Raw genomic sequence first — 25,481 nt, 5'->3', positions numbered from 1 at the left:
ATTTGGCAACACATCAGATTTTGTTTCCAACTCTGCTAGCAGATCACTCTTCACATTCTTACGCATACTGCCGTCAGAATGTGCCAATGCATAAGGCACAGATGATAGTTCATGTGCGAGGACTTCCTTGAGGTTGACATCACGTGCTTTAGCAACAATGAGTAATCTGCCAAAGATATCTCGATCTGCACTGACGGCAGCTGTCTTATCTTTTGCTGATTTCATCGTCTTTTTCTTTGCCATAGATGCAAATGTCATGATATTCATGTGTGGCAGTGTGTCCCATAACCCCTTCTCATTTATGTCGAGGCCTTTGGTAACAAACTGCAAACTGCAAACAAACTGCAAAATACAAAGTGCAGTTTCATGTTACAACAATAATATTGTTGCGGGTAGAGGGTGACACGGTCGAGAGGGGTCGCGTTCACTCGACTTCCCACTCCTGAATACCAATTTGTTACGGTATCCGGAGTGTTTCCACACACCCTTTGGATGCCGAGCGGTTTAGCACGGTGTGGAAAAGCGGCCTTACCCCAACTGGGATTATGAACCCGATTCGAGCCTAATTCGGTCCCGGATGGTGCAAGGCCAATTGGAGAAAAGGACGTACCGCACAGGTTGGAAGTAAAGAACAAATGTACAGCCTTTTATTTGTACAAGGCACAGAGAAGAGAACAAAGATTTAGCTTACCAAATATTCCTTACCTAATAATAAACCCTGACTGGTACCTTCACACTCTGAAGCACACACACACACTCACAGGGACAAAAGGGCACTGGTTAATGGGCCGTACCGATGTCCTTGCTGGGGTTCCTCGCTCGTGACCACGTGGTCTGGTGTTGTGGTGGTCACGTGGTGGTCTGGTCACGTGGTGCAGTTCGGTCCTCACTTGCCGCCTGGACGAGGTAGATTCAGTGCAGGTGAGACTGGTCGAAAGGCCAACGCTTGCACGTCAGCCAGACGGCGCAAAAGATCGGCGCAGACTCGATGTTTATCACGAAGACAAAGCAAATGGGCAACCACGTGTCGTGGGGGAACCGAAACTGCGCAAGCGAGGTCTCGTCCTGGATGTGGCAAAAGGGCAAGAGCGCAGATGTGCTCTTGAAGCAGTCCCAACGGCAAAGAGAGTTCGAGAGCAGAAGGACGTGGCGAAAGGGCGGCAAGAGAGCTCAGATGTGTCCACGCTGAAGTCCCGGATAAAAGAGAAAGATCTTGCGATCTGCGTGGGCTAATATCCAGACTAGTCACGCCCTTCGAAATGTTCAGAGCCTCCCATTGGCTGGGATTTGCCGCAACGTCGCGGCAGGTTGTCCCACCCCCTTACTGGTCACGTGGGCCGTATTTTTGGCCACGCCTCTCTGCACATCTTAATGGCCACGCCTCACCATTGGTCACATGCTGGCCTTCGATCTCCCCTCTCCCTTATTGGTCACGTTTTTAACCAACAAACATCCTACCTAACCTCAACGCATATTGGTCTTTTCTTTACTACACAATGGTGCAGGGCTAATCTGTACATTCAATAGAAAATAACTAACTAATGCAGGCTACATGTTGTCGTGCAATTTAACTATAGGGAGTTTGCCTTAATGGCACAACGACAACAATATGATATTTCATCACATCAATACTATTTCAACGCATAGACAACTGTGTAAAATGTTTTGATAGCAAAATATTTGGAAATTTCGGGAATTCCTCGAATTAGGCGATATTATTTTTGCATAATTATATGAACAGCTATGACATGCGAAATATAAAACTATTTTATAACATACACATATAGATGTCTCATACTCATGAATGAAACTTTCACAACAAAATTGGATGTATCTTGCCTGCAGGGGCTAAGAGATTAAATAAATAAATGAAAATATGTCAAAATCTCAGATTTACGCCTCGAACACCACCCCCCTCATAGAAAAGTGGCTGCCATTTATTGTTGCTGCCACAATTCAACTGTACATCAGGGCTGGATTTCTTCTATAGATGTTCCCCAATCACCTGGAAGTGACAAACCAACTGTGTAGTGGGTGTTGCACGAAACCATTTTGAGCAGATTCTGGCTCCTGGACAATTAGCCCACATTGGAGTTAGTTCGAAAAAGGGGCTTATGGATTTGGTCTCGTGTGTCCGCAACAATATTTCAGAGATGTATGGACCGATTTTGTTCATACTTGGTGCAAAGACAATACATGCTGGTATACATATGCACATCATTTTCTTTCGAGATCAGATCCAAGATGGCCGACTGGTAGACTGGCGGCCATTTTAGTTGTAAAAAAAAAAATAACCGATATTGAACACGTCCTCCACCATTTCTCGGATATTCATTTACCGATCTTGTTCAAACTTGGCACAAAGACAATACATGAGTATAGATATACAAAAGATTTTGTTTTGTAATCTGACCAAAGATGGCCGACTGATGGCATTTAACTCCATCTATCTATAATTCCAGTAATCTCTGTGTGTATGTTTGTATGTTTGTATGTTTGTATGTTTGTATGTATGTATGTATGTATGTATGTATGTATGTATGTATGTTTGTCTGTGACCGCTGTTTCTCGACAACTACCAGTCCGATATACTTGAAACTTGCCAGGTATATTGCTGGGGACCCGAGGATGTGCCTTTTCAAGGTTTCATATTAATCGGAGAAGTAGTTACCGAGCTATGTCCAAAAAACGATTCAACCAATCAGAGAGCAGCGAGCTATCACGTGTGCCGAACGTGGCGAACAGACTCTGCCTCGGACGGCACATTTGAGAGCGTATTCATTTATTTCACGTTGGAAAACTATGTTGCCGTTAAACTATGTTTTAAAACTAATTAAAACTAATTTGCGATTCATCGTAACTGCGATTTGCGACCTTCCGGACAGTCAAATGAGGACGTCACTTCCGGACATACGGATAGTCATAGTGACGCTGAACGTGGCGAGCAGACGCTGCCTCGGACGGCACATTTGAGAGCGTATTCATTTATTTGACGTTGCAATCTGTGTTGATTGTTGTAAGGTACGATCGATTGTAGTACATACATATTTATATTTTGTACATATTCATTACGGGCACGTCACGGGTACGGGTACGGTACGGGTACGGTATGGGTACGGTTCCGGGTACGGTTCCGGGTACGGTTCCGGGTACGGTACGGTTACGGGTACGCCACGTACGGGCACGTCCTAGTATAATAAAATTACGAAAACCACGGGGGCGATGACATTTTATGTATTTTTCTTCTTGTTCCTATTGGATGGTGAGTTTCTGATACCACTGGAATAAAGATCCTGTTTTCGGCTCTGAAACTTTTGAAAAGTGAAAACAAACTTTTTGAATCACCCTCACAGATGAAACTTTTAATTTCTGTCGCAGTTTCCCCTCTTCATCAGCCTCGTTGTCATCAGATAATTAGTTGTCTTCAGCCAGGATAAGAGTGAGTTGCACTTTCTTTTCTTCAGCACCTATATGGAAGAGGAGGGAGACCGCCTTTGGGAGGTTTCGTGCAAGGATACATACTCGTACAAACACATCATGAGCTGCTATACAACTCCACACGTAAACTGCTTCAAGGAGTCAACTACCTTCATTTGTCCATTCAACTCGATTATCAGTGGCATGCAAAGTTATTTTAGTGAATCTGAGAAGGACAGACGGTAAGCCATTGAAATTTGTTGTGTCTTGTGATTGTAACTATTCCAGCTGTTTATGTTCCATATATAATTGCAATGGTTCAGGGAAACATGATGTTACACACAATGTGATTTTAGTACATGGCAATTTTTTTTTTTGACAAGTTTGTTGATCACTCTGGTTTGTGTGGTTGTCTGTCCTCTCACTTATACTTGCCAACAGGTCACAGTTGCAAACCGATATTCACGAAACCTCACCAAATGGTGGGGTTATTGGTCTGACAAAATCCTATTTATTTTTGAGGTCAAAAGGCAACATAGGCCAAACACTTTTCAACAACCTTTTCAAATTTCTAAAAACCCTCAATTTTCTTCCGATTGAATTGTCATTTGAATAGGATTTTCATGTCAGCTAACAGAATTCAACAAACAACTACTTTTCAGGTCAACATAGGTCACAAGGTCAGTATAGGCCAAAGGTTAACCACTTGTTTTAGAATTTCTAACATCCTCAATTTTCATCCGATTGACTTGAAATTTGAATAGGATTTTCATATCAACTTACTGAATTCAACCACCAATTATATTTGAGGTCAACCTAGGCCAAAAGGCAAAACATAGGCCAAAAGATCAACATAGGCCAAAAGGTCAACATAGGCCAAAAGGTCAACATAGGCCAAAAGGTCAACATAGGCCAAAAGGTCAACATAGGCCAAAAGGTCAACATATGGCAAATTTCTAAAATTGTCAATTTTCATCCGATTAACTTAAATTTGAAGACTATTTGCATATCAGGTCACTGAATTCAACCACCAATTACATTTGAGGTCTACACAGGCCAAAAGGTCAACATAGGCCAAAAGGTCAACATAGGCCAAAAGGTCAACATAAGGCAAATTTCTAAAATTGTCAATTTTCATCCAATTAACTTAAATTTGAAGACTATTTGCATATCAGGCCACTGCATTCAACCACCAATTATATTTGAGGTCAAATGGATGCTCTTCTGAGGGCCATTCGACTTTATTCTCTTTTACCAAGTGGCACTCCATGAGCGATTTTTCATTTTATTATCTGTAGATGTGTGATCAAAATATTTTCGTATGAAGTGTATATGTGTTTTATTCCACAGGATGAAGATATAAGTATTGTGTGTGGACATGAAGAGTAAGGTAACTATCTGATGAACCACTTTGAGAGAAGGACGGAGGGAGAGAAAAGTTGAAGGTCTTTAGGCTAAGTTAGCTGAACATCACTCTTCCACTTTTATTGATGTCTAAAGGAAGAGCAAAAAGGCCAAGAGCATCACAAATTCTGTCGATGTCTATCGTGAGTCAGGAAGTGCTGTAACAGAGGACCAATTGCGTATCTCCAAAATATTGTACGCCATTCCCGATAGTCAAAATGGCCTTCACACTGTAGATGTGTTATCGGATGATATATCACTGCAAAAATACCAAATATAACGACACAAATACCAGATGTAAGCTCAACAATTTTCCATGAAAATGCACACATAATGAAAAACATGGATGGCAGGTGCCCTCTCTTGGTCAGGACCCTTGAAACAAGTTTGCGTCTTAGAAATGGGCAGCCCTCTCCATCCCTCGCCCCACCAACGCAAGAGTGTGGCATGGAAGAGTAAGGTTAAATTGATAGTGGGGTAGTAGGGCAACAATTGGGCACAAAAGGGAAATGATAAACAAGCAGTACACACAGAGAGAGAGAGACAGAGAGAGAGAGAGAGAGAGAGAGAGAGAGAGAGAGACTGACTTACTTACTTTTGAAACCCCTTTGATGAACAAATTCAAACAATCAACAAAAACACCTTGACAATATTTTTAAAAACACTAAAATAAGATATTGAAAACACTCATCAAATTTACGTAAAACATTATTTGGACACCGTCTTTGTAGAAAGGTTTGCCAATCATGTTTCTTATGTTATTAACCCTTCATTCAGGAAACATCTACCCAATTGCACACAACTAACTGTGCCTCGAATCTTTATTTTTGATCCGAGAAGGTGGAAAAGTTTCTGGCATCCCTCAACTATGATTCTGCATCTGGACCGGGCGACATCTGCTCACATTTCCTAAAGATCCTGCTCTGCTGCCCTTGCACATCCTCTTTCTGTACTTTTCACCCGTCATCATCATCATTACCCTATCTAATTTTCCATCTGCATGGAAATCAACCAACATCACTGGATTAGGTTAAAAGGTGCAAGAACTGATCCTCTTAACGACAGACCTAACAGCTTACTTCCAATCATCAGCGAGGTCATGTAATCCAGCATCACAGTTGATATGAAATCCTTCCTTTTCTCCAATAACCTTATCTCCGATCACCAATTTGGATTCAGACCAGGTTGCTAAACCTTGGACATGCTGCTTCTACTCACCCAACAATGGATGGAGGCCCTCAATGTCAAACATGAGATCATGGCTGTCTCTCTGGACATACAGAGCATTCAGAAAGTATTCAGACCCCTTCACTTTTTTCACATTTTGTTATGTTGCAGCCTCATGCTGAAATCGTTTAAATTCATTTTTTCCCTCGTCAATCTACACTCAATACCCCAAAATGACAAAGAGAAAACAGGATTTTAGAAAGTTTTGCAAATTTATTAAAAAGAAAAAACTGAAATATCACATTGACACAAGTATTCAGACCCTTTGCTATGACACTTTAAATTTAGCTCAGGTGCCTCCCATTTCTCTTGATCATCTTTGAGATGTTTCTACACGTTGATTGGAATCCACCTGTGGTAAATTCAATTGATTGGACATGATTTAGAAAGGCACACACCTGTCTATATAAGGTCTCACAGCTGACAATGCATATCAGAGCAAAAACCAAGCCATGAGGTCGAAAGAACTGCCTGCAGAGCTCAGAGACAGGATTGTGTCGAGGCACAGATTTGGGGAAGCCGACAAAAAAATTTCTGCTGCATTGAAGATCCCCAAGAGCACAGTGGCCTCCATAATTCTTAAATGGGAGGAGTTTGGAACAACCAGGACTCTTCCTAGAGCTGGCCACCCAGCCAAATTGAGCAATCGGGGGAGAAGGGCCTTGGTAAGATAGGTGCCCAAGAACCCGATGGTAAATCTGGCTGAACCCCAGAGATCCTGTGTGGAGATGGGAGAAACTTCCAGAAGGACAACCATCACTGCAACACTCCACCGATGTGGGCTTTATGGCAGAGTGGCCAGACGGAAGCCTCTCCTCAGTGAAAGATACATGAAAGCCCTCTTGGAGTTTGCAAAAAAAGCACCTAAAGGACTCTCAGACTGTGAGAAACAAGATTCTGTGGTGTGATGAAACGAAGATTGAACTGTTTGGCTTCCGTCTGGCCACTCTGCCATAAAGCCCAGATCGGTGGAGTGTTGCAGTGATGGTTGTCATTATGGGATAGTGTTGCAAAATCTTATGGGATAGTTGAGTCTCGTGGAGTTGGGGTTTAATACCGGAGTTTGGCGTTCTCACGCGATTTTGGAAAGTAATTTGTCATCTTAACCTTTAACAACTCTTTGATTGCCGGTGTCACATTGATGACCAATTGTTGAAGCAGTTTGTGATGCCATTTATAAAATGATCTGACATGAAATGACAGGTGTATTTGCCAATTTTAATCACGAATGATAGTTTTTCTTCTGAACGGACTGCCATTGTCTTTAAGATGGGCATGTACCACGTGTTACGGTCCGGTCCAGATCATCACTTTACGTCGAATTCCCATTTCTATCAATACAACCTACAAAAAATTGCTCATTTGAGAAGTAACATCTACGAACCCGTCGGTGATGGGTACCCAGCAATGCACCCTTGCAATGTACATACTGTTTGAATATGAGTTGGACCTCGACTACGTGTATTAATTACAGCTTAAACGATTGGAACATACATTTTAGACATGTAGACCTTTGCAGCCCTTACACCTTTTAGACCCCTTAGACCTTTTAGTCCCTTAAGACCATTTAAGATCCCTAAGACCCACTAGGATCAAGGTCAGGCGGCCGGGTTGGAGCTACCACCACTGGGATCGAACGTCCCAGGAGGAAACGGAGACCCGATTGATGGAGGAGATGGTGACCCGATTGACGGAACCTCCGTACTGGACTCGGCCTCATCGAATTCCCTGCAAGGCTCGAGATGACGCATCGTCACAGTAGTTTCATAGTGTGGTAAACAGGCACAGTAGCTAGGCCGAATTATTTGTACCTTGGTGAAGAACGGATCATTATTGAGGGAAGCAGGCCCAGGTTCGGAGAGCCATGAGGCCATTGCCAGTCCGCTACCTGTGCAGTGCTGACAGCGAATCATTTGCGATAACCGGTCATGTGGAGCGATGCACAATCGGGTAGTAATCAGGAACAGGAGCCGCATGCAGCGAAGAGCCGTCCCGGGGACCATGTTTTGACATAGAAACGAGAACGAGAAACGGGAGCACACTTCGAGTGAAAGAGAATAACGATACGAGCCAAACTCTAGCAAGAGCCCTTTGAAGCCCATAGCTAATTCCTCCCACGGCCGACTAGCTCGAGCCGATGTCAAAGTCTCCATTTCCGGTTTGTAGATGCGTGGTCACAGCTCCACGCAAACAGGCCTCGCTCGACACAAACGAGGAACATCCCCTACGGAATCGGGCAAGTTCCGGCTGTGCATGAAGTGGGTCAATTGCATCGCACCCATGTGACATAGCGATTCACGAAGATTGCGGAGAACGCGGAAAACTTCACCCACGGCGATGCCCACACACGCGGCCCATGTCGACGCATCCACAGCTAAACTTCCCCACCCCGGGCGATAAGTGATGCCCCCACAAGTCATCCTTTCGTTTCGAATACGCATGTCGGCATGTCACATGTCATCTATTAACACAACGCTCTGTTGATCGGTAATTACCGCGGAGGTGTCACACACATGTGTGTCACACTCATATGATGTGACAGCACAAGGGCGTCGTTCATTATCCCGTAGAAGGCGAGAAAACGCAGCCAGTCGCCCTCCCTGGACCAGGGTCGCCGCAATGTGTTGGACGGATACCCCTATTGCCAAAACAGAGGGTATGTTCTCATCCACCGAGAACACAGTCACGCTAGCTATGTGTACCTTCAGCCTTGATAAGGCGACCTTCACTGCCTCGGTCAGAGGGAATGTTTTACAATCAACAAGTGAACGAGGCATCTCGGAGTCTCGGAGTCTCAGCATCAGAACCCAGCGAGAATTAGGTGCAAACATGCTCAAGGACGCACGATCACGCGGCGCTGCCATGTCTAGCAAGAGTCACAGACGCTCGTTGTCGGGAGTTATCTTCCCATGGGTCACTGTGTACCCTAAAAGATCAATCGTCCTAGCGTAGGAGCGGCATGTGTCCTCACTGAGAGGAAAGTCATACTGGCGCGTGACCTGTAGGAACCGCCGCAAATGATCTGTTAATTGCTCTGTAGCGACGATGTCATCAACAACCCTTTGAGAACACGCAACCCCGTTAGGTACACCGAAGGGCAAAGGCAAGCCCGAACTGTCCCCCGTATAGATTTGGTCAACATCCCAGATAGGAATCTGGTGAGATATACTGCGCAAATCATGCATGTTATCGACCGCATATTGAGCGTCCTGGCCAACTAGCTCGTTCAGGCCAGAGTGGGTAGGCATCCCGCTGCGAGAATCTATTTATGGTTTGTGAGTAATCGATCACCATACGCTTATGATGAGTCTCGTTTCGGACTGCCAATGCTTGAGCACACCAAGGTGATCGACTTGGTTCGATTATTCCTTCTTTCAGGAGTCGACTTGTCTCTTCAGCGATGAATTGCCCATCAGCCCGTGAGTGGCGCCTCGATTTTATTGCGACCGGGACGCAATCAGGAGTTAGGCTCGGGAATAGCGACAGCGGTTCAATAGCCATGCCCGTCAAAGCACAGACAGAGAGGGTAGAGTCCTCATTGAACTTAATTTCCAACCGACCATGTCGATGGAGGAAATCGAGTCCCAATAAACCTGCAGCACATAAGGTAGGCAAAACCATTAGGCGGGAATCCGGGTACATTGTGACATTAATCACTAGCTTAACGTGACATTCCCCCTTAGTGAGCATCCAGAGTGCCTGCGAGGCCATGAAAATCCGCGCAATGTCCCCAGAATCGACCATCTATGCCGTCGGACGAGGCTCATATCAACGTAGCTTTCAGTCGATCCCATGTTGACAAGGGCGTTCGCTGACTGTCCTTCAATCAGTACTGGGATGACAGCGCTGGACAAGCCGTGCGGTTCGGGCAGTGTCAGGACCTTTATTGGTGCAGGTTGAGCCTCGCGTGTTGAGGAGAGGCCAGCATCGGTCGGGGACGCCGCCCTCGTGAAGGGCGGCAGACCTTTGCGGAATGTCCCTTACGGGTGCGCGAGTGGCATGTCACATCTCGTGCCGGGCACGCAGATCTGGGATGGGTCCCGATTTCCACAGAAGAAGAACTTCGTGTTACCCCCGGCCGAGGTGGTCGCCGCCAGACTCGTACCTTCGGCTCTGAGGGCTTCCGTCGGCTCTGACTCCTACGGGATATCAGCAACAGGGCACTCCACAGTAGCAACGTTCTCCAGGTGTCTCTCTCCAGTGAGACCAGCCGTGACGTAAGGGCGTCCATACGCCTCTGATTGAGTTTGGGCCTGATGGAGTACATGAGCCAGGTCATAAGCCTCTTGCAGAGTCAGGGTCGGCTTCTCCAGCAAACGCTGATGTATCGATGGGGAGTAAAGACCAGACACGAGTGCGTCTCACAAGAGATCGTCACACATCTGCTCGTTCGTTCGGACCTCGTGGGTGCATTCCTTGCCCAGGCGAAGAAGTTCTTGAACAGAATGGTGGAGGGCTTCCGAAGAATCCTGTTGCCGCGCAGCAAGCCCGTCTCGAGTGTAAACGACACTCCGAGGCTTGATGCAGATACTTTGTAGCACCACTATGGCGGCGTCGCACAATGCGATATGTAATCGTGAATGGTATTCGTTACATGGCAATTGAGAACGGCCCGCTTCTGCTCTGTGATGTCGGTATACGTTTGTAAATAGCCTATCAGCAAGCTGAACAAAGGCCCGAGCTGACCTGGCGCGTCTGCCGCCTGAGGATCCCCTCCGAAGGTGGGTGGCTGCAAAAACTTGAGCATCATGTCAATCACGAACGATGACAGGAGATTATTCAGATTAAGTGTTGTAAAAATCAAAGTCTACAACAGTGTCTCCAATCTGAGTTTAATCTGAATCAATCTCAGACAGATTCTAGGGAGAAATCAGCAATCCTAGTATCAGTAACACTACAAGCATACAAGCAGGAGTTGATATAACATCCAAGCAAACAAGTAAGCAACACGCAATGTAATTCCCCTTACCATCTAAGTATGCACATGAATGCCACATGATAGATGTCACAGGACTGCCCTCCGCGCTCCGCGGACAAGATCTTATAACAGCCATGTAGTGGACAGAAGTTGTCATAGCACCTGGGTTATAACTTGGATACAATTTCACTACAAACACTTATAATGATCAAGACCCTTTAAGACCCCAAAGACCCATCAGATACCAACACCCTTTAAAATCTTTTAGATCCCTAGATCCATAAGATGCTTAAGACCCCTAATACACTTTATAACCATAAGACCCTTCATGACCCTAAGACCCTTCAAGAGCCTGAAGACCCTTAATACCCTTTAGACCCTAATGCCCTTATGACCCTTTAGACACAAAAGTCTCTTTAAGACCCATAAGATCCTTTTGACCCCAAAAACCTAGAAGAACCTTTATACCCCTATAACCCTTTAAGACTCTTTGAAACCCTTATAGTGGGGCGGCTTAGCCCAAATATTCAAAAGAATTGTGCATTTTGTGATACAAGCACCAAATTTGGCACACTAGTAGACTATCATATTATGAAAAGATCTGGATATTGGGCCATCTCAGATTCAGAGATTTGATTTTTGCAAGATTTGCAGATTTTGCAAGCTGAGATTGCAACGCCAGGGACGGCCGAATCCTTCCTACGAGCTGCCCACGTCACCCGCACAAGAAGAGCTCATCAAATCACTGCAGCGGCACTGCACATCCTGCAACACCGTGCGTATGAACGCCACTGTATGACATATGCTGATGATGCAGAAGACCTGCCTGAGTTCGAAGACTGGTGTCACCAGAGAGGAGAAGACATTCCCAACTTTCAGTACTGGGCAACTGTGCTGGAACTAGAGATGTTGGTACTGGTCTACGTGCGTTCTCTGCGGCAGGCTTCATTCACGACGTACCTTGATGCCCTGACGGAACTGGTCCCATGGTGCCATGCCTTAGACCACACACACTATGCCAGGTGGGTCCCTGTTCACCTGAGGGACACGGTTGCACTCCCAATGAAGCACCCAGATGTAGCCAGAGAATTCAGGGCTGGCAACTTCACTGTACAGAAGACGAAGAAGGTGTTCTCTTCGATCCCAATCGAATCGAAATCTTGCAAAAATCAAATCTCTGAATCTGAGATGGCCCAATATCCAGATCTTTTCATAATATGATAGTCTACTAGTGTACCAAATTTGGTGCTTGTATCACAAAATGCACAACAGGTTTGCTATGCTGCTACACTATTAGGACCCTTGAAACCTCTAAGACCTATAAGACCCATAAGACTATTTAGACCCCTAAGACCCATAAGACCCCATTATACACCATTAGACCTTCTGTCTGAGGTCCTTCTGCAATAACACTTAAGGGTCACCAGCCATGATCAAAAGGCCCCTCATTGGTAAACCGCCTCGGTACAAAGCTAAGAGGGTGCAAAATAGAATTCAAAGTGGCAAAGATCCACGTGGCAAAGAAAAAGGTCCCATGTGGCAATGAGAAAATGGTTTCCATGACAACAAAATGGTTTCCATCAGTACAAACCTAAGAGGGTGCAAAATAGAATTAATCAATTAATTTCTCTTTTTTCTTTTTTAGGTTCTGCTCCTCTTGGTTGGTAGCACAGGGAAAACTCCCAAATGGCATAGAAAAAGTTCCACGTGGCAAAGAAAAACGTCCCAATTGGAAAAGAAAAAATGGTTTCCATGACAACAATTTCACCCCATTATAATCAAATTTGATTTTGTGTGATTATATTATAGGCAAACTTCAGGAATTTTTCAAGAAATCAGATCGAAACTTACACAGCTTATTTGTATGTTTGTGTAGTAGGTATATGTGCATACAATGTGGTGAAAATTAGTCATAGGGCAGGGTCAATGCCATCCAAAACATTTAAAACACCTATTGGGCCACTCAACTTTAACCTCAATCACTAGATTATAGTCAATCCCTACGTTTGCACCTCTCCAGGTTCTAGTACCCGAAACTGATGAGGTGCATTTTCTATTCATGTTGATGTGATCTATCTGTTTTTCATGATTCAATCTGGTGAGATTCCATCCGTCTGCAAATAGATATTTTGTGTTGAAACAAAGTTCCCATATTGTAACAAGCTTGTTCTCAGTACAAAAAACTGTAGAAAGCTCTCCATACGCATCAATCTCTCCAATACCTTGTCTTCCTATGCAGGCCTCGTTGCCTCGATGTCCTCCAACATTCGCACTCATGTCCCTCATAACAACTACAATGTCATGTCTCTGAACTAACATAGTCACAGATTGCAGTACATTGTAGAAACCTCTTTTTGTTGCACTTTTGCATTATTTGTTGGTGCGTTGTACTGAATAGTGTGTAGTACTGAAACGTGCGTGGTTGGTGAATAGGTCATTATGCATGCATGTTTGGAATGCCATCTGTTCTTCCAGACCAGATCACAGTTTCTCCTGTCGTAAAACAAATCTTCCCATTTTCCATCAATTTTCTTTCACTTATTGCTGGAATACGTAAGCAAAGTCCTCTAAATTAATTCGCTACTTGGGCCACTTGGTCTGTAACATCATCCTCAAGCTCGAATTTTCTTTAGCTATCTTTTTATAGCTCTTCGTATAGGTCTTGTAGTAGTAATCAGTCTGATGTCTTCCAAATGGCCTAACTCACAGACATCATATTGATAGCCTCTTCGGAATGACATCCCCTTTCTGAGCCCACATCACAGTTGCGGTTTCTATAGCGAAATCCTTTTTTTTTTTTGTAGGAACGGTTTGTTGGTCCCTTGCCAAATCCCAAATCTGGAGGAGCAGTGGCGAAGTTTTTTTTTTTAAATAGCCGCATGATTTTGCCATCGTTTAACCACAACCATAGGTAGAGGGGCTAGCCTTTGATCAGCCAAAATCATGCTTTCAAGGCAACAAGTAGATCATGTGGATACCATTAAATAAATCATTCAATTTGTCTGCCTTCTGATGGCATTTCCTCCATCAAGGATTCCACCTCCTTCCCAAGTACTCCTCTGCCCAAAGCTGATGGCACTTCCTGGGGTTGTTGAGTTATTTAACTGATCCTCAGCCTTCTGTGTGCAATACTTCTAACTATATAAATGCAAATAACTCGGTCTTAATAAATAATAAATAATAAAAACGTATAAATATAATAGTATATATAAATATTGATATGTTTGTGGGGGTAGGGGATGAAATGCAATAGTACAGGTAGGATTGTGTTGTATTAGCATGGACCGTGGACGTGTAGGAGGCATCTCGATGTATTTAAGTAGGGGAAACTGTGAGCTTAAGATTGTTTACGTGTCACCACATGGGGGTGGTGTTGGGGTTAACTAGGTAGGGTTTAAGGCTAGTTTCTTCCAGTATGTGATTGCCCCCTGTGACCTTTTCCTACGTTATTAAACAACAATTACAACAACAACCTTATATTAACCAACCATAACCGACACCATTCCGACAGAAGCTGGACGTTCTCGAAAGACAATTAACCCCGCCCACCAATCAAGTAAGGAAAAAGGCCACGTCCCGAAGATCGTCATTGATCGAGCCCGACCATGGGGTGATTCAGTGGAACTTGGCGATTGGTCGGGGTGACGTCACAGGGAAGGTTCGAGCAGAAGGAGGAAGAAGAATCGCTGGGTCTCTCTCGGTCTGGTTTTCGGCTCGGACGGTCGCTTTGACTTGGGTGCGCTCATGAAGAGAACTTTTCAGAGCTCTGTGAACCTTTGCAACGTTGGTCGAGGGGGTGTTGTTTGACTCGGTGCATTTCAGGGGAAAAGAGAGCCGCATCTCTCTTGGCGGTGGAAGCAAGGTAGGGCCAGTTGGCTGCTTGCTCACGCCTGGTCATTTTCGGCGCCATTTGTTGGAGCATTTCCCGTGCGGGTGGCTGCATGGACTGCTGCAGCCATCAAGCTCCCAGGCACATTTTTTGACCAGAGCTGAGTGCCGGTCGACTAAAAGAAAACCTTTTATTTTTATTATCTTTCCCCTGTGTGTTGTATTTGTGACTGATTGGAGACGTCTCAAAATTAGGATTTCGTTTTACCTCACCTTTCATTTCACAATTTTTGTGTTGTATTAATTTTTATGAAACCATTATTGTGTTGCATGTCATTTGCTGTTTCGTGTTTCTTTGTTGTGGGTTTCGGGAATCAACCTGTGTGTTTCGTGCAGGTAAGCACTTTGATTCTTCCCCCCGCACACGACGGACCAACCACCAGTTTCGGCTACGCGCCTCATAAATTAACGACCATTACAACCATTCGTTACCTTGCGGTGTTAACCGCCAGGGTTGACAGGACTATATATATATATATATATATATATATATATATATATATATATATATATATATATATATATATATATATATATATATATATATACAGACTTGGCATTTAATATGGAATATATATTTTTTCTTGACTTGGGTTTACTTTCTGAACTCAGTATATCAATCTGGTGAGTTTCTCTTACCCTTCGGTGATGTCTTTGTTGAAAGAACCATGTCACTGATTGTCTTTCGCAGCAAGAAGTCAATAACAGGATTATATCACAGCTGGCGTGACAAAATGTAAGGACAGGTACATTTGACGATTGGCTTCACAATCGGGTAAGAAAGGGTTGTTGCGTTTTGTATTAGTGGAAAACAACTGCTGCACATCGACAAAAGTTATTGCCGCTTCCTCTGGAGATGGTCCGTCAACTTGACAGTGCTGATTGTCATGGAGTGGTGGCTTTACGAAATTCTGGCATGAAACCGTGCTATTGCTCGGCAGTATGGCATTACTCAAGGTCAGGTGTCAAAGATCCTGAAACGAAATGCTCAGAGGGGTGACCCTACTCCAATACCGAGGCCAGGACGTCCACGCAGAACCACAAGGAGAGATGATCACCAGCTGCACCGGTTAGTCTGCAATGGCCGTACCAAGTCAGCTAATCAGCTTAGGGCTGAGTGGCAGCAACTGACAAATGTGCCTGTATCCAGAAGGCTAGTCAACCAACGACTGGTTCAAGCAGGCTATCGTGCCAGGCGTCCCCTGAGAAAGCCACGCCTGACCAGACAACACAGCCAGCGCCGATTGCAGTGGGCCAGAGAGCACCGTCACTGGCAGCCAGGACACTGGAATCACGTGATCTTCAGTGACGAGTCTAGATTTCTGGTCTATCGTCAAGATGGCCGCGTCCGAGTGCGCAGATAAGTGCATGAAGCCTACAATGAAGATTGTATAGTGCCAAGAGTCCAAGCTGGAGGTGGTAGGGTGACCATTTGGGCTGCTTTTCATGCAGGGGGCAAAACTGACATGGTTGTTCTGAATGGAAACCTGAACCAGTTCAAGTACAGGGTCATTCTGGAAGAAACATTGCTTCCATTTGCTCGTGCAGCCTTTCGAGGAAACTTTGTCTTCCAAGATGACAATGCACGACCTCATCGTGCTCGCATGATCCAACACTTTCTTGCTGACCGTGGTATAGAGCATATGGAGTGGCCTGCCGTGTCCCCGGATATGAATCCGATAGAGAACTTGTGGGCAGAATTAACGCGTCAAATCGACAACTTGGACCAGCAGCCTACCTCTGTGCGTGAATTGCAGCAGACTATTGTCACTGCATGGCAAGCGATTCCTGTCCAAACCTTGGCAAATCTCGTGAACAGCATGCCTCGACGTGTACATGCTCTCATGAATGCTCGTGGGGGTTACACGAAGTACTGAACTGTAATTTTACTGTCCGTAATCCCAGTCATAATTTAGCTTTTGTTTTTGTTGAAATTTTTTTTGGCTAATGTGCAAAATAAAGAGATACTTCTGGAAAACGTACAGAAGTTTAACACAGTACTGTCCGTGAATTGAGTTCGATATCAGTTTTCATCAGTTTCAAGGATCAATTTATTTGCTTCGAAATGTCAAATGTGGTTTTTGTTTCTTTTAAAGGTCACATTAACAAAATCTAGAATAATTTCAACATAATTCCAATGAACTTTTGGTTCGAAGTCATCTTGAAAAGTAAGTTCACCCCCACAAAAAAAATATTCCATATTAAATGCCAAGTCTGTATATATATATATATATTATTATATATATATTATTATATATATATTATTATATATATATATATATATTATTATATATATTATATATATATATATATATATATATATATATATATATTATTATATATATATATATATATATATATATATATATATATATATATATATATATATATACATACATATATATATATGTATATAATATATATATATATGATATACAATTATAATAACTTTTTAATAATAATAATAATAAATATAACTTTAAATATACAAATGCAAATAAATCGCTCTTAATAAATATTGTTGCGGTTTTGTGTTTTTGTAATAAAGGTTAAATTCCCCTCCTAGTTTAGTTACACTACAACACGTAGCCTCATTTAAAGCTCAGTTATTTCATAGTAAATGTAAACGTAGACCTTTCCTGTGTTAGTTTTGCGTTGAGTAGAATAATGCGAATTAGGTCCTTTACGATGCCTCGATGCTTTTGGTTTTGGCGTGAAATACCATGAGGCCGGCCTGAACAAGTCGATCTAGGCCGAAGGAAGGCGAAGGAGGAGCCAACGGTAAGCGCGAGCTGCCAATCAGGGCTTGAGGGGAGTGACTTACCACTGCGGCAAAAGGCGGGGCTTGGAACATTCGATGCGGGCTAGGGTGGGGGCAATATAACCCTGTGCCCGGAGCCTCCACCTCAGTTATGAGTTGGAGGGCAAGTTCAGTTATGAGAGTGGCGCAGCCCATGAGTTATGAGGCAGACGAGTTATGAGTCGGGGTCCTCCGTTGAGTTATGAGATGGGAGGAGGCGCGCTGAGTTCAGTTATGAGAGTGGCACAGCCCATGAGTTATGAGGCAGACGAGTTATGAGTCGGGGTCCTCCGTTGAGTTATGAGATGAGAGGAGACGCGCTGAGTTCAGTTATGAGATCCGCGCAGGGCAAGCCAGTTGAGTTGTGAGACCGGAGCGCGCAGTTGTATTAATCGCGCTGTGAAAGACAGCCGTGCCGGGCCACAGACGCGCGTATATTACCTTCCGCCTGCCTTTGCCAAGATACACGCCGTGAGGATTTTCCCACCAGCCTGCCTTCGCCGGGATACGTGCTGTGACCGCCAGAGGGTCACGCCGGGTGAGCCGTTCCTGGAGGACCAAAGCCGGCGCGTTCGGCGCGTGAACATTCTTCCTTCATCTCCCTGTGTGTGTGAGTGGGCCCATTGTCTGGGGCATAAGTTAAGACGGTTTAAGACTGCCATGTGTCTCTTCTTCTTCTACCATTGTACATTGTGTAAATAATAATTAAATCTGTTCTTCCTTTGATTCGACCGTTTCGTCCCTTCCATCATTGACTTAGCATGGTACGAATTAGATCGCTCTTATCGGGTTCCAATAGCAAGGTAACAGCACGGACCATGTGGTACGCCATCCGCTGGGGTGTACTCAATTACGCGTGGTTCGTGCGAGACTCGATCCCCACTTCCGCGGTGGCGTGGGTACTTAGGTACGTGCGAACTTGTCCCGAGACCCTTTTCCACGTCTGCCCGGAAGTGGCGACTCAGTCTTGCGGTTCGAAGACCCAAGGAGAAAAAGGGGCTTAATCTCCCCTTTGTAAGGGAACGGGCTTCAGAAAACCACAACAATATTAAATAATAAATAATAATAACTTTTAAATATAGTAATATATATAATAAATAATATATAATAAGGCATAATAATAATAACTTTTAAATAACAAATATAATTTTGAATATATAAATGCAAAATTAGTTTTTTCATTTTAATGTTTTGTATTGATGTAATCTACAACAATGTTGTACAATAATACTTGGGTCTCTTATTAAATTGTTGACAGTAATAATGTTTTTTTATTTATCCAAAGACATGGTTGACAACCACACATTTATGATTTCATTAATTTAGGTGGAGATTCACTTGCTGTCATCAGGTATACTTTTGCCTCCAAGACTGTGTGTGGACGGCCTACAAGAACAACCCTGAAAAGGCTTTCAAGTACAACCTGCAGAAGGACATGTATCTCTCTGGATTGAAAAGTTACTACGACAAAGCTACAAAGTATGGAAACAACTTTCTGAAAAGATTTTCTTTATGCGCCTTTTTTCCTCATTGACAGTATAGTAATGCAACGTAGAGTCTGATCTTTATTATCTTACTTTTGTCCTTCTACAATTTCCAACAGCAATGCGTATTTGGAAAATTATTTTATTTTATTGCTTCAGGTATCGTGCAGTTGAGCCTAGGTTTTCCGTAGGCTACATATCTTATCCCCACAAACCTCTTCCCTAATTTTGGTGAATCTGCAGTCGGTGTTTGTTCATTCCCTACCTTACAACCAAATTCATACCCACCACCACTTTTTCCAAATTCTAATATAAAAATTTATTATGCACATGGAAAATGTCACTATGGGCTGGTATTTTTCTGGATCATAGCAAAAAAACGGAGAAAATTGTTCTGAAACCGTATTTATCTCTAATAATAAAAGGGTGTGTGTGTGTGTGTGTGTGTGTGTGTGTGTGTGTGTGTGTGTGTGTGTGTGTGTGTGTGTGTGTGTGTGTGTGTGTGTGTGCCCAGCTGATGATCCATGCAGTCGGGAAACTAGTCAATTGCTTACGGGTTAACGTTCTTGCTTTAGGTGGAGAAACTATGTTTGAGGTTTGCAATTTAAATAAAGTTGAATATGGGTTGTTGTGAAATTAACATTATTTACAACAATCCTTTAAATTATTTAAGTTTAGGAACAACCGATACTGTACAATTAATTAAGTGTGTGTGTGTGTGTGTGTGTGTGTGTGTGTGTGTGTGTGTGTGTGTGTGTGTGTGTGTGTGTGTGTGTGTGTGTGTGTGTGTGTGTGTGTGTGAAAGAGAGGGATATAATTGTGAGGAACAGAAATGAAAAAACAAGATGTGTGTGTGTGTGTGTGTGTGTGTGTGTGTGTGTGTGTGTGTCCTCCGTAACTCCAAAGCCATGAAACTTAGCGGACATTTTAACATCACAATCAATTTTATAAGTTCGTCTCTTCGAAATTCGAGATGACATGACCTTAAAAAAAGGAAGGTTAAAAATAACAAATAACAAATTACAGTATTGTTCAATGGGAAGTGAAGCAAAACCTGCAGAACAGGGTTGCAATAATTTTGGCACTTTTCTATTTGCTTAGCAACTGAAAAACTGCATGTCTAACTGTCCATAAATCAAACCACATTCCAATATTGGCTATACATTTTTACGGCGAAGCCCATAGGGCAAAGCCATCTAGAACAGTGTTTTTCCGTCCATATGTATGTCCAATCAAACTTATACCAATCAGAGCTGAGGATCTGGTCACATGACAGGTTGACATGATTAAGTCTGATGTCATTACAGCGGTACGGCGGCTGACTCCGCATACCGCAATTTTAATTCCAATTTCGTTCAGGCCAAACATATCGTCGAACCTGTCATATATCACAATCGCCATGCTCTACCTTTACTTTTTCACTCAGTGTGAAACACAAACAAAGCAATTGTTTAATTGGCCATGAAATATCGGAAGCATCGGCCAACAATACGGTACGTATAGGCCTTAGGCTTCATGCCTCATCTTCGGACCGCTTCGGACAAATTAAGCCCAGGTTTCTTAATACAGTAGTGTATCGCTTCAGTTGTATCGTTTTTATAATAATAATAATAATAATAATAATAATATAGTAAATATAACCATAACACTTTAATCCCAATGTCGTGAATGGAGAGATAATGGATTGAAGGGGTGTATGGTTCATGAATCAATGATAAGCGGTGTAACCGCGGAAGTAAGGAATTAGCCTCGTTTTTTTATAGTAATATCATTTTCGTAATAATGAAAACGTAACGTTAATATTATAATAAATGTAATCATAACACTAATCCCTTTGTAGTGACTGCAAAGTTACTAGAGGTTAAAATATATCTTCTATATCTTTAAGTAGCGGCAGTTTTGTGTCACGCTACGTCATTAGGTCTATTTTCAACTAAAGTATCAAACAAGCCCGGCTATGCCGCTGTTAGACTTTCGGTCTTGTTTTATGTATTCTTACAATAATTGACGGACTGGTGTGTGTGTGTATTTGTTTGTTTGCTTGTCGCGCTACTTCTCCTACAGTTCTGGGCCAATTACATCCAGACTTGGTGCACAGGATCAGCATGATCCCAATTCATGTATTGGGGCGTTTTTATCTTTGACAGTGGTCTTGGGAGTGTGGGGGGAATGGGGGACGGGAGGAGAACGGTAATTCTCTATGTAAATGTGTATCGTGTAGTGCCCCCTCCAGGTGGGAGAAAGTATTACAAGTTCCACCCTTTACAGTACAGTATTGTACAGCAGTTCCTGAGAAAAATGTAAATCACCTAATTTTATCTCTGATTAATTCAGTGTGTTAAACTCACTGAAATAGTCTTAAAATAGTGCTTTAAAACCCTTATAATCCCCATTGTAAAAGAAGATTGTTGAATACTCCTCTAGTGCGAATCCTGGCACTGCATATCCCTTGCTAGCTTCTCAGAGTCTGGGCTGCACTGGGTTGCAGCCCAGTGCAGCCCAGCGATCGTTGTTGAGCGCATCAGTGAAGCGTGATCTGTACTTTCACTCCAGATATTTCACATTCAGAAAACGACATCTCACACAGGTATGTAGATCTGAAGAAATCATTCATGCAAAGATACACCTCTTTCAAAAGGGGATACTTTGGTCTTTCCACGAGTGTCCAAAATGCCTTGTCAGATGATCAGGACCTCAGTTGTAAATCATTCTGAAGGGGATTGTTTCCATCTCTGGGTCAGCATTGTCAAGTTTCACCGCATTTGCTATCTTTGCTCTGGTTTCATTGTTATTGATGTCTGCGGCAGGGTTCTGAAGGTAAATGGCAGAGGGTTCCACATGTCTCAATTCACCAAATCGTTCTTCTGTCTTCAATCTATCTATAATTCCAGTAATCTCTGTACGTTTGTACGTTTGTACGTCTGTACGTCTGTACGTCTGTACGTCTGTTTGTCTGTGACCGCTGTTTCTCGACAACCACGGGTCCGATATACTTTTAACTTGCCAGGTATATTGCTGGGGACCCGAGGATGTGCCTTTTCAAGGTTTCATATTAATCGGACAATTACTTACCGAGCTATGTCCAAAAAACGATTCAACCAATCAGAGAGCAGTGAACTAGCGCGTGTGCCGAACGTGGCGGACACACTCTGCCTCGGATGGCACATTTGAGAGCGTATTCATTTATTTCACGTTTGCAAACTATGTTGGCGTTAAACTATGTTTTAAAACTAATAAAAACGAATTTGCGATTCATTCGCTTTCCTGCGCGTTTGTGCACGCGATGGCGATTTCTTTACCAAACTCCGGAAGCCGTTCGCTTTGGACCAAACCATTTCATGTAAATAGAGGGGGGGGGTTGTCACCGTACTCGCAAGCCGTTCGCTTTGGACCAAACCATTTCATGTAAATAGAGGGGGGGGGGATATAATTTTAGATATAGATATAGTACGGGCAATGCCCTAGTTTTGTCAATGTGTTCAGTGACACATGGTCTTCCTGCCTCTTCTCTATATCTGAAAAGTCAGTGAAAATCTTCTGTAGGTTTGAAAAGTGAGTGAAAACTCTTCTCTAGGTCTGACAAGTGAGTGAAAACTCTTATGTAAGCCTGAAAAGTCAATGAAAACTCTTCTCTTGGCCTGAAAAGTCAGTGAAAACTCTTCTGTAGGCCTGAAAAGTGAGTGAAAACTCTTCTCTTGGCCTGAAAAGTCAGTGAAAACTCTTCTCTTGGCCTGAAAAGTCAGCGAAAACTCTTGTCTAGGCCTGAAAAATCAATGTAAACTCTTCTCTAGGTCTGAAAAGTGAGTGAACACTCTTCTCTAGGTCTGAAAAGTCAGTGAAAAGTCTTCTCTAGATCTGAAAAGTCAGTGAAAAGTCTTCTCTAGGCCTGAAAAGTGAGTGAAAACTCTTCTCTAGGTCTGAAAAGTGAGTGAAAACTCTTCTCTAGGTCTGAAAAGTCAGTGAAAAGTCTTCTCTAGGCCTGTAAAGTCAGTGAAAACTCTTCTCTAGGCCTGAAAAGTCAGTGAAAACTCTTCTCTAGGCTTGAAAAATCTGTGAAAACTCTTCTCTAGGTCTGAAAAGTGAGTGAAAACTCTTCTCTAGGCCTGAAAAATCAGTGAAAACTCTTCTCTAGGCCTGAAAAGTCAGTGAAAACTCTTCTCTAGGCCTGAAAAGTCAGTGAATACTCTTCTCTAGGCCTGAAAAGTCAGTGAACACTCTTCTCTAGGCTTGAAAAATCTGTGAAAACTCTTCTCTAGGTCTGAAAAGTGAGTGAAAACTCTTCTCTAGGCCTGAAAAATCAGTGAAAACTCTTCTCTAGGCCTGAAAAGTCAGTGAAAACTCTTCTCTAGGCCTGAAAAGTCAGTGAATACTCTTCTCTAGGCCTGAAAAGTCAGTGAACACTCTTCTCTAGGCCTGAAAAATCAGTGAGAACTCTTCTCTAGGTCTGAAAAGTGAGTGAAAACTCTTCTCTAGGCCTGAAAAATTAGTGAAAAGTCTTCTCTAGGTCTGAAAAGTGAGTGAAAACTCTTCTCTAGGCCTGAAAAATCATCAGTGAAAACTCTTCTCTATGTCTGAAAAATCAATGCAAACTCTTCTCTAGGTCTGAAAAGTGAGTGAAAAGTCTTCTCTAGGTCTGAAAAGTGAGTGAAAACTCTTCTCTAGGCCTGAAAAATCATCAGTGAAAACTCTTCTCTATGTCTGAAAAATCAATGCAAACTCTTCTCTAGGTCTGAAAAGTGAGTGAAAAGTCTTCTCTAGGTCTGAAAAGTGAGTGAAAACTCTTCTCTAGGCCTGAAAAGTCAGTGAAAACTCTTCTCTAGGCCTGAAAAGTCAGTGAATACTCTTCTCTAGGCCTGAAAAGTCAGTGAACGCTCTTCCCTAGGCCTGAAAAATCAGTGAAAACTCTTCTCTAGGTCTGAAAAATCAATGCAAACTCTTCTCTAGGTCTGAAAAATCAATGCAAACTCTTCTCTAGGTCTGAAAGGTGAGTGAAAACTCTTCTCTAGGTCTGAAAAATCAGTGAAAACTCTTCTCTAGGCCTGAAAAGTCAGTGAAAACTCTTCTCTAGGCCTGAAAAGTCAGTGAATACTCTTCTCTAGGCCTGAAAAGTCAGTGAACACTCTTCTCTAGGCCTGAAAAATCAGTGAAAACTCTTCTCTAGGTCTGAAAAGTGAGTGAAAACTCTTCTCTAGGCCTGAAAAATCAGTGAAAGTCTTCTCTAGGTCTGAAAAGTCACTGAAAAGTCTTCTCTAGGCCTGAAAAATCATCAGTGAAAACTCTTCTCTATGTCTGAAAAATCAATGCAAACTCTTCTCTAGGTCTGAAAAGTGAGTGAAAAGTCTTCTCTAGGTCTGAAAAGTGAGTGAAAACTCTTCTCTAGGCCTGAAAAATCATCAGTGAAAACTCTTCTCTATATCTGAAAATTCAATGCAAACTCTTCTCTAGGTCTGAAAAGTGAGTGAAAACTCTTCTCTAGGTCTGAAAAGTCAGTGAAAAGTCTTCTCTAGATCGGAAAAGTCAGTGAAAAGTCTTCTCTCGGCCTGAAAAGTGAGTGAAAACTCTTCTCTAGGTCTGAAAAGTGAGTGAAAACTCTTCTCTAGGTCTGAAAAGTGAGTGAAAAGTCTTCTCTAGGCCTGAAAAGTCAGTGAAAACTCTTCTCTAGAACTGAAAAGTCAGTGAAAAGTCTTCTCTAGGCCTGAAAAGTGAGTGAAAACTCTTCTCTAGGCCTGAAAAATCATCAGTGAAAACTCTTCTCTATATCTGAAAATTCAATGCAAACTCTTCTCTAGGTCTGAAAAGTGAGTGAAAACTCTTCTCTAGGTCTGAAAAGTCAGTGAAAAGTCTTCTCTAGATCTGAAAAGTCAGTGAAAAGTCTTCTCTAGATCTGAAAAGTGAGTGAAAACTCTTCTCTAGGTCTGAAAAGTGAGTGAAAACTCTTCTCTAGGTCTGAAAAGTCAGTGAAAAGTCTTCTCTAGATCTGAGAAGTCAGTGAAAAGTCTTCTCTAGGCCTGAAAAGTGAGTGAAAACTCTTCTCTAGGCCTGAAAAGTCAGTGAAAACTCTTCTCTAGGCCTGAAACGTGAGTGAAAACTCTTCTCCAGGCCTGAAAAGTCAGTGAAAACTCTTCTCTAGATCTTAAAAGTGAGTGAAAAGTCTTCTCTAGGCCTGAAAAGTCAGTGAAAACTCTTCTCTAGAACTGAAAAGTCAGTGAAAAGTCTTCTCTAGGCCTGAAAAGTGAGTGAAAAATCCCTTCGTGATTTGAGATCCCCACAATCTCAGCTTGCTTCAGAACACATTCACTGATCCAATAATTTGTGTTGGATTTTTTTGTCCTTGCCTTTATAT

General features: G+C 42.9%; 1 protein-coding gene across 3 annotated transcripts in view; it reads left to right on the top strand.

Moving 5' to 3' along the window:
* LOC137419517 (hemagglutinin/amebocyte aggregation factor) overlaps positions 1-25,481 on the top strand; it is a 96,216-nt gene that overhangs the window by 50,657 nt on the left and 20,078 nt on the right. For all 3 annotated transcript variants that reach the window (XM_068105546.2, XM_068105544.2, XM_068105545.2), the window contains exons 3-4: positions 3,465-3,659; positions 18,981-19,133. In XM_068105546.2, coding sequence (XP_067961647.2) covers positions 3,465-3,659; positions 18,981-19,133 — 348 coding nt within the window. The remainder of the gene's footprint in view (positions 1-3,464; positions 3,660-18,980; positions 19,134-25,481) is intronic.

The sequence above is a fragment of the Myxine glutinosa genome, chromosome 1, assembly GCF_964187855.1.
Source record: "Myxine glutinosa chromosome 1, kmMyxGlut1.1, whole genome shotgun sequence".
Lineage (NCBI taxonomy): Eukaryota > Metazoa > Chordata > Myxini > Myxiniformes > Myxinidae > Myxine > Myxine glutinosa.
The sequence above is the reverse complement of the archived record's forward strand: the minus strand, read 5'-3'. Positions and strand labels throughout refer to the sequence as shown.